At 37.8% G+C, this 13,593-nt stretch overlaps 1 protein-coding gene across 1 annotated transcript in view; it reads left to right on the forward strand.

Moving 5' to 3' along the window:
- USH2A (usherin) overlaps nt 1-13,593 on the forward strand; it is a 507,951-nt gene that overhangs the window by 348,919 nt on the left and 145,439 nt on the right. Inside the window, exons 45-47 of the mRNA XM_081943929.1 lie at nt 3,301-3,510; nt 4,708-4,910; nt 10,850-10,962. Coding sequence (XP_081800055.1) covers nt 3,301-3,510; nt 4,708-4,910; nt 10,850-10,962 — 526 coding nt within the window. The remainder of the gene's footprint in view (nt 1-3,300; nt 3,511-4,707; nt 4,911-10,849; nt 10,963-13,593) is intronic.

Below are 13,593 nucleotides of genomic sequence, written 5' to 3' on the forward strand. Positions count from 1 at the left end.
GTAGCAATATCTGCCCAGCAGCAACAAAATATTTACTGCCTTCAATACTGGAGATAATCTATAACCATGTTTACAGTTTGTCATTTATTCTTGGTCTTCTTAAGAATTGTAAAGAAATTCAAATTTCTGGTCAATAGTGTACCTCATGGTAGCAACTTCCACCAATTAACTAATTAACTTAATTAAGGATTTCATTTTATCTGTCTTGAATTTCTTGTCTTTCAGGTTATTCAAATGTTTTGAGCAGGGGAGATAACATTCTCCAAACATTGCAGTCTCTTTCCCAAAGAGTATTCTGGATTTTGTTTTAATCTCCACCTTTTTTTTTATTCTACAACATTCTTTCTGAGGTGATTAATTAAGAAGATTTGGGTTAGTCAACATTTGCTTGTGATTCTGGATGCGTTTCACAAAGTAAAACCGCATAAGAAGTTCTAAGCGGACAGTACATCAATTCAAACCTCTTTGAGGTTGTCATATTATTTTCAAATGCCAGCATTTCTGTACAGCCTGATCTTCCTTCAGGAGTTATGGATTTTCTGTATATGCAAATATACACATTTGTGCTATGTCATCTTGAGAGGAACATATCCATTTAATCCAGATTACCTGTCCATCAAAGCAGTAGGTTAATTTTTCAATATGTACATGCAGATCTGTCTGTAAGCACTTACTAGTGACTCTCGGCAAATAGAGGTTCCACTAAAATTTATATTTATAATTGGATGCCTGAAGTAAGCATGCTTATAAAAACTGACAAACCTAATAGATCTGAAGCAGGCTGCTGAAGTTTCATTACTTTAGTAATTCAAACCTCTGACCATCTAGATAAAGGTAATGCAATCTGGCTTCATTTTCATTCTTACTGCACAAATTTCCTAGATACCTGTTTATGAATGCAAAGGTTAAACATCAAGTGAGGGTCATTAGAGCAAACCTTTATTTATACTTTCATTGCTTGATATGCTTCATTCCAAGCAAATAAGCAATCTCCCTGCCTCCAAATGTTTTTATTTTGTCACAGATCTGGGAAAGAAAATTCTCTGCCCCCCCCCCCATCCCAGTAATCATTTGAAAACAACTTTCTTTTATGTCTTTGTTGCTGGAAGGTTCAGAGGTGAAAGATAGCGCAGGAGTTTTGGAAACAGAGGGTTTGCTAAAATTAAGTTACAGAAATAAAATAAAATAGAAACAGAAGCTTCATTCTGATGACTTATCTGGAAATATCAATTCATAGATTGTTAAGTTTGAGATTGTGCCTTTAAGTGTCTTCCCCCCAGCTCCCCTTTGCTTTTTAAAGCATTCATTTGAAGTTCTAAACAGGCTAGGTAAGATTAACGGTTATGTGTTGTGTCAACGGGCGGCGCCCAGGAGTAGAGCCTTCTCTGTGATGGGCCCAACCCTCTGGAATGACCTCCCCCCCCGATATTAGAATTGCTACCGACCTCCGCTCCTTCCGACAGAAACTTAAGACCCACCTGTTCCAATTAGCTGGCCTGGCTGATTTATAGTCCCACCTTCAACCTCCTGGCAAACACCTTATTTTGGGGTAATTTTTAAGGGTAATTTTAATTTATATTTGAATTTTAATCTATTGTACAGTGTATAACCTACCTCCTCTGTCTATTTATGTATATCTACCTATATTTTTGTATTTACATTGTTTTAATATGTCTGTACACCGCCCCGAGTCCTGTTTAGGAAAGGGTGCGGTCTATAAATTAAAGATTATTATTATTATTATTATTATTATTATTATTATTATTATTATTATTATTATTATTGTTGTTGTTGTTGCTATTGCTATTATTATTATTATTATTATTATTATTATTATTATTATTATTATTATTATTATTATTATTATTATTATTATAAGCAATGGTTCTGCAATCTTCCCATTGTGAACTTTTAAAACATATTTCTGAGCTTAGAAATTTAAGATGTCCATTCATTCACATGCAGATACCTTCCAATAAAAAAGATAAAGATTCTCCCAAATCAGGTTTGATTCTTGGTAACTGCATCAGCCTTGCAGTACTGAATACTGAAGTGGTTTGCCATTGCTTTCTTCCAGGATATTTTCCAGCTTCCCATTCTAGCCCATCAAATTGGAATTCCCTAATTGTTTGTTACAAGTACCATACAGAACATTTTCCAACATCTCAACAGCTGACACCCCTAGAATTCCTAGTGATTTTCTTTCCTAACGTCCAGCACTGCTTAGTTTCCAAGCCCAACTGATGGTTTTTGTCCTGATATAACTAGAGTGATATGTCGTATATATTTTCCTAGAAAATTCACCTCAAGAGATAATATGTATTATGATCCTAGTCCTTGATTCTTGAATCTAGTATTCAATGTAGTCTCTAATAGTCACCTGGGCATCAACATTCAGCTTGAAATAGATATTGTATCCTCCATACTTCCCGTCTGTTTAATATTAACTGCCATTATATGGGTATCGAATGGTACTTGAATTCTGAAGCACTGAGATATGGACATGGTAAAGGATGTGCCAAAAAACTTCTTCTTCTCCTTTATAAAATGACTCTGGAAGCAAAGCTTCCTGATCATAAAGCATAATTTTCAAGACATTCTTCTAGACTCAGAATGAATATTTTTGGGGACACTGCCTTTATTGTTTAAAAACTTTGTCTATAGTATTGTAAGGAGAGGGAAAACCCTGTTGCATTTCTCCTCATACTCTTATGTCTAGGATAGATTTTGTACCACTCTGTTTAAATTGATGCCTTTAAAATATGCTGTTGGATAAATGATTGAAAATACCTTGGACTACAAGAAGAATAAATCATTCAATATTACATGAAGGAAAGCAAAAATGATCATTGGTAGTATTAATGATGAAGTTAAACTTTAAATATTTTAGACACATAATGCAAAGGCAAGACTCATTGGAAAAGACCCGGGAAAATCAAAGACAATACTGTAGAAAGGAGGTCGATAAAAGACAAGGTGGAGTGATTCCAGATAATACAAGTGTAATTTTACAAGAGCTCAAAGAATTTATCAACAGACAATCCTGGTGAAATGAGATTCATCGGGTTAGGAAGAGTCAGAAGGGACTGAACAATAAGATTTGCCTACAAAGCAATTTCCCCTATAGAATATTTATATCATCAGTACAGAGTTTATCACTTAGTGAGTATCTTTGAACTGCACCCTTTACATATAACTTTGCACTTCTAACATCCTTGGAGTGATTTTTGTGTCAGCTGTGTGATTATTATTTCTCCATTCATTTCCATAACCAGATTTTTTTTTTAATTCATTAAACAGCCTTACAAGATGTTGAAGGAAGTATTGAATATTATTTACTTTCTTGGAATGACACTGGCCAAATAAACTCCAAAAAGATCCCCACAAGTGAAAACAGTGTTGTTATTGGTGAATTATATCCAAATACACAGTATCAGATTTTGCTTCAAGTTTTCAGTGGACTTCACAGCACCACAAGTGAACCTGTGCAAGTGATTACACCAGATGTAGGTAGGTTGACTCTTGGTTTCAACTTAAAAACTGAAAATTGATTAACTGTTTTTATGAGGGTTGAAATCTGTCATTGTTCCATTATGAAAATAAGAGTGGTTGTTTTTTTTTTTGGGTAATGCTGTGAAGTCGGCTGCTTGTGACATGACAGTCAACTGTTTGACCAGAAATGAAAGATGTAAATTCAGCCACTCAGAGAGTTTCCCTGACATATTTCCAAACTGGTTGGCAAGCTGGAGGGAGGGAAGGGTGGAAAAAGCAACTTGTGAATTTCAAATGCTTTTGGAATAGCTTTTCTAATCTTTTTGGCTTTGTAAAATCTCATTATAAACATTATAATATCATTACCCCAGAAGCAAGTGTTCCAGGTCATTAGCAAAGTACTTTAAGTCAGGATTGCATTTTCTTGGCAAAGCCAAAGTTCATCTCCCTTTTTATTTATAAAATGGAACCTACTGGAAGAACAATTTTTCAACTGGTAAAGATGGATTTACCCAGATACAAATAGTTCCATTACATAGCTATTTATGACAAGCTTAAATAATCTGTGTACTTTAATGCTAAGAAAGATGGGAGTTATTTTGTTTAAAAAAAAGGTAATGCTTCATCATTATCTGTGGTAATCATCAAAAGCATTTAATATTAATTTAATACACATTCACGTTATGATGCTAATAAAAGCTATAGGGAGATGTCACCCTTAGAAGATAACTTGTGTGTGTGTGTGTGTGTGTGTGTGTAGTCGAAACATGACACTATACTGAATAATTGCGAATGATGTCACACAGTTAAATAAATAATCACAATCCTCTAGTCCAGGGGTGTCCAAACTTGGGAACTTTAAGACTTGTGGACTTCAACTCCCAGAATTCCCCAGCCAGCATGGCTGGCTGGGGAATTCTGGGAGTTGAAGTCCACAAGTCTTAAAGTTCCCAAGTTTGGACACCCCTGCTCTAGTCAAACTTATAGTAAAGCAAAGTTAAGGCCAGGCTAGGTATACAAAGGTTTTTACCATCCCCTTTTCCCACAGTCTCTGAGCTTAAAACAAGTCGATTTAGAAAACAGTGCAAACATTTTAACAAACTAGCAGATAAGTAGCAGAGGCTTTCCTAAATCTAAATTCTAATGTGTATTTGGTTAAACACGTGTTTTTACAATGGCAGATGTAGTTTATTCTCCTTCCTCCTTTATTTCTAGAGCCTGAGGCCTTGTTCCCCCCAGAGATCGTCATCATCAATAGTACAGCTGTACGTGTCATTTTGGCATCGCTTTCAAACTCGAATGGTGTTGTCACAGAATATTCTATTTATGTAAATAATAACCGATATGAGACCAGAATGAAGGTGCCTGGATCTTTCGTTTTAGTAGATTTGTCTCCATTCACTCTTTATGACATACAGGTTGGAATATTTCTTTTTTCTTGTACATAGTTTCATGTCAGTTGCCTCTATAGATATACAGATATTAACGCAATCCATATATCATTTTGAGTACAGTCATGTAAATGGCATATGTTTGTATACTGTACGTGATATATGAAACTTTGATAATTCATGGAATAATCAGGAATATGTAAAACATATAAATAATAGTCAATTAATATTGCTAACACTGCATATATGCTATATGTGCGTGTCACACATCTGTGTGTGAATCTGTGCTACCCTACTGAACATTGAGTTTTTGCAAATGATTAAAATGTCAAAAGATTTTACAGTATAGTCTGCAGATTACTAAAGGGAGATACCTTTGAACAGAGACTGTGTTCCAGTGTTAGAGAAATAATTGAAACAATGGAAAATATTATTCTATATTGCTGCTTCCATGCAAGTTCTTCTCAAGATTTATTATCTCCATTCTTGATTAAATATCCAGAATATCCTGGTCATTCTGGCTTGTTTTATCTTCAATTGTTATGACCAGATCAATCTGATTTCATTTCCTTGATGACAGTCAAGTACTGTTTTATACTTTGTACCATACACCATAGTATTTCTTCTAATGCTTTTGAGATATTTTGGAGCAATTGTAGTTTTCGTTCTTTATCCTAATTAATTGTGATTTTCATATTTTATCTGCTGGTTTAGTGAGTGAGTGAGCTTTAAAAATATATAATTATAAATAGGATGAGGTATCTTTAACAATCTCGTATGTTCAGAAGATAAATTGAAAATGCTACTAAAAAATAAATCAAAATAGTTTAATGTTAAAAAATGAACCTGTATTATGAATACATGCAAATATATTAATGCCTCAAACTATATGAATATGGGACAAATTTGTTTTATTTGCATATTTTTATTTATTTTATTTTTATTTATTTGTATCGCAATTTTGCAATACAAAATTCTCTAAATTATTAGGAAAAAATGATAGATTAATAGATATATGTGCCATCTGGGGTAAATATGCACAAAGGTGTATTGCTAACGCTACCAAATGCATTTATCAGTAACAGTGTATAAATATATATATACATTAGAAGACTATGTAAATACATATATGTGGGTGCATGCACACATATATAGTCCCTCTTTTAAAATTACCAGGGTTAAATTTCCTTTCCTCCTGTGATGCTGAACTTATATATATTACAGCGATCCAACTCCTACTGATTAAAACAAAATAGCAATTGTTTTAGAAACATCAGGCATGCATAAAACATGAACTACCAGAAATAATGATATTGCATTCGTAGCCTTTTATCATGTTCCCCTACCTCCCCTTCTTCTCTGGAATAGGGTAATCTTAGCCAAGAAATCCCAGTCTTTTAAAAATACAATTAATATTTAAACCCTTTGGTTTTTTTCTCATTCTCCTTCTCTTTAGGCTTCCTCAGAAATTTTCAGGTTTTATGAATATTTGTGAAGAAAAGACATACAAATACATTTCTATAATGGGTTTGATTTCATTTGTTCAAAACGCTGCTTTAATTGCAACTTTCCTATTTTATTTTGTCTCACTCAAATGCTAGCTTTCTTTGAATGATGTATGGGGACCCCTAACAGTAATCATGTATACTTTGTCCTACAATTTGCATCCATTTGCAACATGCAATAAATAAATGTCACACAATGGCACACTATAACGGATTTCCACATTCCAGCCCCTTTTAGTAAAAAAAACCCAAAACCACTCCCTATGAATATACATATAACTTTCTAGTTTCCATATGGATACATACTTGTCTTTCTTCTACTGTAGTATAAATTGCAAGAACTTTTAATAGTTTTCAGACCTCAGGATTTATTATTGATGCCTTACATATTAATCAGCTAAGTTTTTTTTTAAAGCTTCTCATACTTCAGGATTTGTGCCAATGACTGTAGCACTGAAATATCAAGTAAAATTCAAAGAATTAATTGTTCATTTTCTTCCCTCCACTTTTTTTTGCCTTATTACATTTCCTATCAAATCTTCAGCTTCCTAAAGTTATAATTAAATGGGTGTCTGTCTTGCTTTTTGATGTCATGAGTAGACATCTGTCGATTCGTACCCAGGGCATATTGAATAACCTTTTTTGTTATTGTTGATGCAAAGGTGACATTATTCGTCTTTCTTTGGATCTATTTAAAGCACTAAAAACTAAGGAAGTCATATTTTGACTTTCATCTTCAGAGTTCATCAAACATTAATACAAAGGTTGATTATTTCTATTTTGGGACAGGAGAGGAAAGGAAGCTGATAGACTTACAAAGGTGAAGTGGCAACATTCTGGGTGTCCCTAACCCAAACCTATTAATCTAAGTCTATTATTGCTATTTTTGTAACTCACATTGAAAAACATACCGCATCCTCATCTTGGGTGAATTGATAATGCAAAAGACAACTCTTGAGAGGAGGTTAAATTCACTTGTTGAAAAGAATGGAAATCCTCCATGTATGTGAAGAGATGAGGAACACTTGATTCATGCTCAATACAGTTAGGATAGGTTCAGTGGTGGGTTTCTGCCGGATCACACCGGATTGTGCGATCCCATTGGTCAATGAACCCGGAAGTAAGTTCCTGCCCCGCCCCTTTCACCGGATGGCGCTTGCCTGCGCTCCACCAGCTCGGGCGCGACCGGAGAAGTTTCTCTTCTCAGAAATGTCTTCAGTGGAATGGTGGCAGCCTGTGTCCCTTTCAGGAGCTTCACTGAGGAAACTTCTCTGGTTGCGCCTGAGCTGGTGAAGCGCAGGCAAGCGCTGTCCCGTCGCCAGGGAAACAGTGAGTGAGGTGAATCACGTGGTTGCTCAGATCACACGGGCACAGCCCGAGAAGACATTTCTGAGAAGAGAAACTTCTCCGGTCAGGCTGTGCCTGTGTGATCTGAGCAACCATGCGATTCACCTCACTCACTGTTTCCCTGGCGATGGGACGACGCTTGCCTGCGCTCCACCAGCTCAGGCGCGACCGGAGAAGTTTCCTCAGTGAAGCTCCTGAAAGGGACGCAGGCTCAGCCTGCCAGGCTGCCACCGCTCCACTGAAGACATTTCTGAGAAGAGAAACTTCTCTGGTCACGCCTCAGCTGGTGAAGTGCTAGAAGGGGGGGGGAGGAGCAAAAAAGACAAAAAGGAGAATGAAAGGGAGAAAGAGGAGGTGGGGGATAGTGGGATCCTTGCTGCTTTCTGAGCTTGGTGGTTTTCTTACAGACATTTCATTACCAAACTAGGTAACATCATCAGTGCTAGAAGGGGGTGGGGGGGAAGGAGCAGAAAAGACAAGCCGCTGGGTGAGATCATCCGTGGTTTTGGGGTTGAGTACCATCTGTACGCTGACGATACACAGTTGTACATCTCAACCCCAAGCCACCCCAACGAGGCTGTCGAAGTGATGTCCCGGTGTTTGGAAGCCGTCGGGGTCTGGATGGGGGACAACAGACTCAAACTCAACCCCTCCAAGACTGAGTGGCTGTGGCTACCGGCACCTCGGTTCAGCCAGCTGATTCCATCACTGGCCATAGGGGGCGAACAATTGCCCCCTGTGGAACGGGCGCGCAATTTGGGTGTCCTCCTAGATGCCCGGCTGTCAATGGATGATCATGTGGCAGCCGTGGCTAGGGGGGCGTTCCACCAGGTTCGCCTGGTGCGCCAATTGCGCCCCCTTCTGGACCGGGATGCCCTATGCACGGTCACTCATGCACTGGTGACGTCTCGCCTGGACTACTGTAACGCTCTCTACATGGGGCTTCCCTTGGGACGCGCCCGAAGACTGCAGCTAGTCCAGAACGCAGCCGCGCGGGTAGTCATGGGGAGTACTAGGTACTCCCACGTAACACCTCTCCTGTGCGAGCTGCACTGGCTGCCTGTAGTCTTTCGGGTGCGTTTCAAGGTTCTGATTACCATCTTTAAAACGCTCCATGGCATAGGGACTAGCTACCTGCGGGATCGCATCCTCCCACACACATCCCTGCGGCCAATTCGCTCTCACAGGGAGGGGCTTCTCCTGGTGCCGTCCACTAGGCAATGCCAACGGGCGACACCGAGGAGTAGGGCCTTCTCTGTGATGGGCCCAACCCTCTGGAATGACCTCCCCCCCGACATTAGAACCACTACTGACCTCCGCTCCTTCCGACAGAAATTGAAGACACACCTGTTCCGACTGGCTGGTCTGGCATAATTTATAACGTCTACCTCCTGGCATACACATTTTTTACTGGTTTTTAGAGGGATTGTCTCTTTTAAATTTAATCTTACATGATATTGGGATTTTAAATTTTGTATATTCTGATTTATTTACTTAGCTGTACAGTTTTGCATATCTTTTTATCCTTCTCTCATATACGTATATATGTATCTATTTATTATAATTTTAATTTGTTATATTTTGATACGGACTGTACACCGCCCCGAGTCCCTTTCGGGAGAGGGGGCGGTCTATAAGCGCTAAGAAATAAATAAATAAATAAATAAATACAAAAAGGAGAATTAAAGGGAGAAAGAGGAGGTGGGGGATAGTGGGATCCTTGCTCCTTTCTGAGCTTGGTGGTTTTCTTACAGACATTTCATTACCAAACTAGGTAACATCATCACTGCTAGAAGGGAGTGGGGTTGTGGGGAAAGGAGGAGGAGGAGAAGTCGAAGGACAAAAAGGAAAAAGATAAGGAGGGAGAGGACTATGGGGTCCTTTGGTGTTCTCTGAACTTGGCCGGCAAGCCACTCCCACCCGGTCACATGGCCGGCAAGCCACTCCCACTCAGTCACATGGCCAGCAAGCCACTCCCACAAAGGAGACCACACCCACAGAGTAGGTTCCAAAAAATTTTGAAACCCATCACTGGACAGGTTATAACAATTTAAAGGGTTTCTAGACAGTCCTATGGCCCGGTCTATCATTCTGTTATGAATACTAGCTTAATCATGAGATAACGTAGCTAAAGAAATCCTATACTTTTTCAATGAAGTTTGAATACAAATAAATTTAAATGGCATGCATTATTTTGCTTAGATACTGTATTGCACTCAAATTGTTTCCCTAATATATCTTAGTGGCCTGACTGGCATCAGATGCCATGGGTTATCAGTGTCAAACTCCTGAAGAGGAAATACCATTTGCATAAGATAATTATCTAAATTTGCATATTGTGATTTTCTTGATACCTTGTGCTGAGCCAGTCGAGTAAGTATATGCTAGTTGGGTAAGTATTTGAACCTGCTCATTTATAAAGCAGAAAAAGGGCTCTTCTGCCAACGTAGCAGTTCAAAAGCATGTTAAAAAATGCAAGTAGAAAAATAGGGACCACTTTGGTGGGAAGGTAACAGCGCTCTGTGCACCTTTGGCGTTTAATCATGCTGGCCACAAGACTACAGAGAATGTCTTCGGACAGTGCTGGCTCTTCATGTTAAAAATGGAGATGAGCACCGCCCCGTAGAGCCAGGAACAGCTAGTACACATGTGCGGGGGAATCTTTACCTTTAAGAAGCTTTACTCCTGGTTAGTTGGCACCTGGTTTTATACAGGTCTGTTCCATTTTGCTACTAGGGAGATGCCCAACTGATAAACTATAGCTCACTGGCACTTACTGAGGTATAACACATAGGTAGGTATTCCTTAAAATGGTTCATTTTGTGGGGAGAAAAATCATTAACACATTCTTCTGCTATGAAGTGCTTCTGTTGGAAATTTTTAAAAAAGTATTTATTCTTAGATGTTCCTATAATCCACAGGCTAACCATTGCTGATTATTTTTTTTTAAATTTGCAGGTTTTGTCCATTTTTCTGATTTGTATTATTTTTCTTTTGTGCTCCCCATTCAAAATAATTTCCCTTCTCACCATTATATTAAATTTAGCTTTGCTACTACTTTGATTTCAAATTTTGAATGAGGAAAAATCCCCATTTTGATACTTGCTATTCTAGGTTGAATCCTGCAGAAAGAATGTTTGTGTGAGAAGTAATGGAACCCAAATCAGAACCGCAGAAGATGTGCCAAAAGATTTATTTCCACCATGGATTGATGTCCTTGGTTCAAGGTATTAAAATGCACTTGCCTTGTTTTCTACCTTAATTTCATAAAGACTCAGTGGTGCTAAAAATAATTATATTGGCATAAATTGAGCTATAAGATAAATGCTTATTTTCATATGAATATAAAGAAGGAAGGTTACAATGTGTATGTTTGTCTATCTGTCTGCCTATTTTACATCTTGTCTTTCACACTAGACTCTGTTTTAATCCAATGTATTTTTGATACCTCATTTCCCCCTGTAAAGAAATTCATCCTGAAGCTGCCTGTATGCTACATGTATGCATTACCATTCTTCTGTGTCTCTACTTTATACAGAAACAATATCAAATCTAACATAGAGTTTAGCTTGGCAAGAAGGCCATGATTTCATTAGCCTGAAGATATTGTAAGAAAAGGATAAGTCATAGAGGCATTACTGGTGAATATAGGAAGATTCCCAAAGCAATATTTATAGTGAAGGACTGAGAAACATGTGAATCAGTCCTATGTCAAATTCATATTGATTTAATTCTATCATGAAGCAACTTCTCTGACTGTTGAAAATGTTGAGTGAGAAGGTTTATCAGTTTATGTATCCAAATCTCCATTATTTTCTTTTCCAGATGGGAAGCTGATCAGACTTAGACATTAAAGGAAGTCATATCAACCTTTCATATGTCTTTCTCCTTTCTATTACATTCCACTCCTCCTATTAAATCAGTATGACAAGGAAGGATCTTCGATTCCTCCCCCGCTCCATTTTGCTCCGCTTTTGCCTTTAGCTTAGACTGGGCTTTTGTGGTTACTCCCACTATATTAGCCTGATTAGAATAATAATTCACAATATTAAAAAGGCAATAAGTGTAAATGAAATTGTTGTTTATCTATAGGCGCTTACTATAGAATATATGGTTCTATATTTTTTCTTCCATTATTATGGGAAATTTGTTTTTCATAGTGACAAATGTAATCATTCTTTTCCTAAAAAGATCCATGAGTGCCAACATTTCCAATAGAGATTATACAGCCATTGCCAAGGATGTATCAAAATTATGGCAACAATAAGTCTCCTGCGTGTATATTATTGTTAATCAGATTTTATTACACTACTGGCAGAAACTGGCACTTGGTCTACTTCTTCAAGAAAGAAAGAGACATGTATTTTTCTAAACAACATTTTAACATCTAAATCTTTGGAAATATGCCTACAGGATATATTTACTCCAAAAATCTTCTAAGGAAGCTACAGTTGGTCTTTGTTTTATTTCAGTTTTTGAATTTGCTCTTAAAAATTATAATTACAAAGATTGAAATTATAATAAACACACACAAACACACACACACACACACACATGTACTTATGCATGTCTTTGAGATGGTATACTAGCTGAGATATCAAAACACACAAATATAAAACAGTCAGAAATCCCTTCTTGTTTGATCATCTGTTCAGTAGAATGTGCCTTTTTTCATTGCCTCCCCTTACATGTCATATTACCATCAGCTGTTCTCATGTCCTAAGAGAATACTAACTACTGATCGATTGCCTGGACATGTCTGACTGTGGCCTACATATGCCCCAGGTACTTCATTTATTTGCCACAGTGGATTTGCTAGAGTGGAATTTAATCAATAGTTAATTCATTAATTCTGGTCCTCAAGAATGTAAGGCCTTGTGGTGGTGTAAAAAAAAGAAGCAGCTAGCTGGCTGGTTGGTTTTAACTGTGATTGAAATGTGACAATCACTGCAGTTGACAGCTTCAGCAAGTACTGGCATGCATATGAATTTTCTACTTCATCCTCTGTTAAGGAAACAAATTCAAGAAGAAAATAGCAGATTAAACAAATAGGAAGATACTGTAATCAGTATCTGCCAATGAAGAGATTATTTGGTTTCTAGCAGACTCCTATAAGCTGCACAATGCATATTCCACAAATTTTTGTAGCAGTTCTTCAAGAAATTGACCTTGCTTTTTAGAAATTCCTTAAGAGATCAACCCATTATTTGGGATCAGAAAAAGCTTTGCCACTTTAGTGGAATACTACAGAACCATACAAAAATAATTGCACTCACTAAACTTTATGTAGTCTTAACAGATCAGTGGGGGTTCCTACAGGTTTGGACCTGTTTGGCCGAACCGGTAGTGGTTTGGCAGCCTGGGTCGCTAGAACCAGCAGTGACGCAGGCCTGCCACACCTCCGGTGGCGCCATAAGTGTCACCATCTTGTTTTTTTTAGCTTCTGTGCATCTGGAATGAGCTGCCACCAGAGCTTCGCATAATCCCTGACCTCCGGTCCTTCCGACACGTCCTAAAAAGTTGGCTTTTCCAGCAAGCCGGCCTGGCCTGTTAATTTTAACTTATTTTAAATGTATTGTCTTTTAAATTCGGTTTGTTTTTTTGGATATGGATTTAATTTTTTTTAACTTTTGGGATGTGTGTTTTTTAATATACGCCACCCTGAGTCCTTTTGGAGAAGGGCGGCATATAAATACAAACAAACAAACAAACAAACAAACATTTGTAGAAAATTTTTATTGAACTGCGTATGCGCGCATCAAGCGCAACACGCACACACACACATGCAGTGTGGCCATGAGAGAAATGGCAGTAGTGCCTGCCAGAACCCACCCCTGTAACAGACTGCATATCATATC

This window comes from Natrix helvetica, assembly GCF_964273705.1.
Source record: "Natrix helvetica genome assembly, chromosome: 2".
NCBI lineage: Eukaryota > Metazoa > Chordata > Lepidosauria > Squamata > Natricidae > Natrix > Natrix helvetica.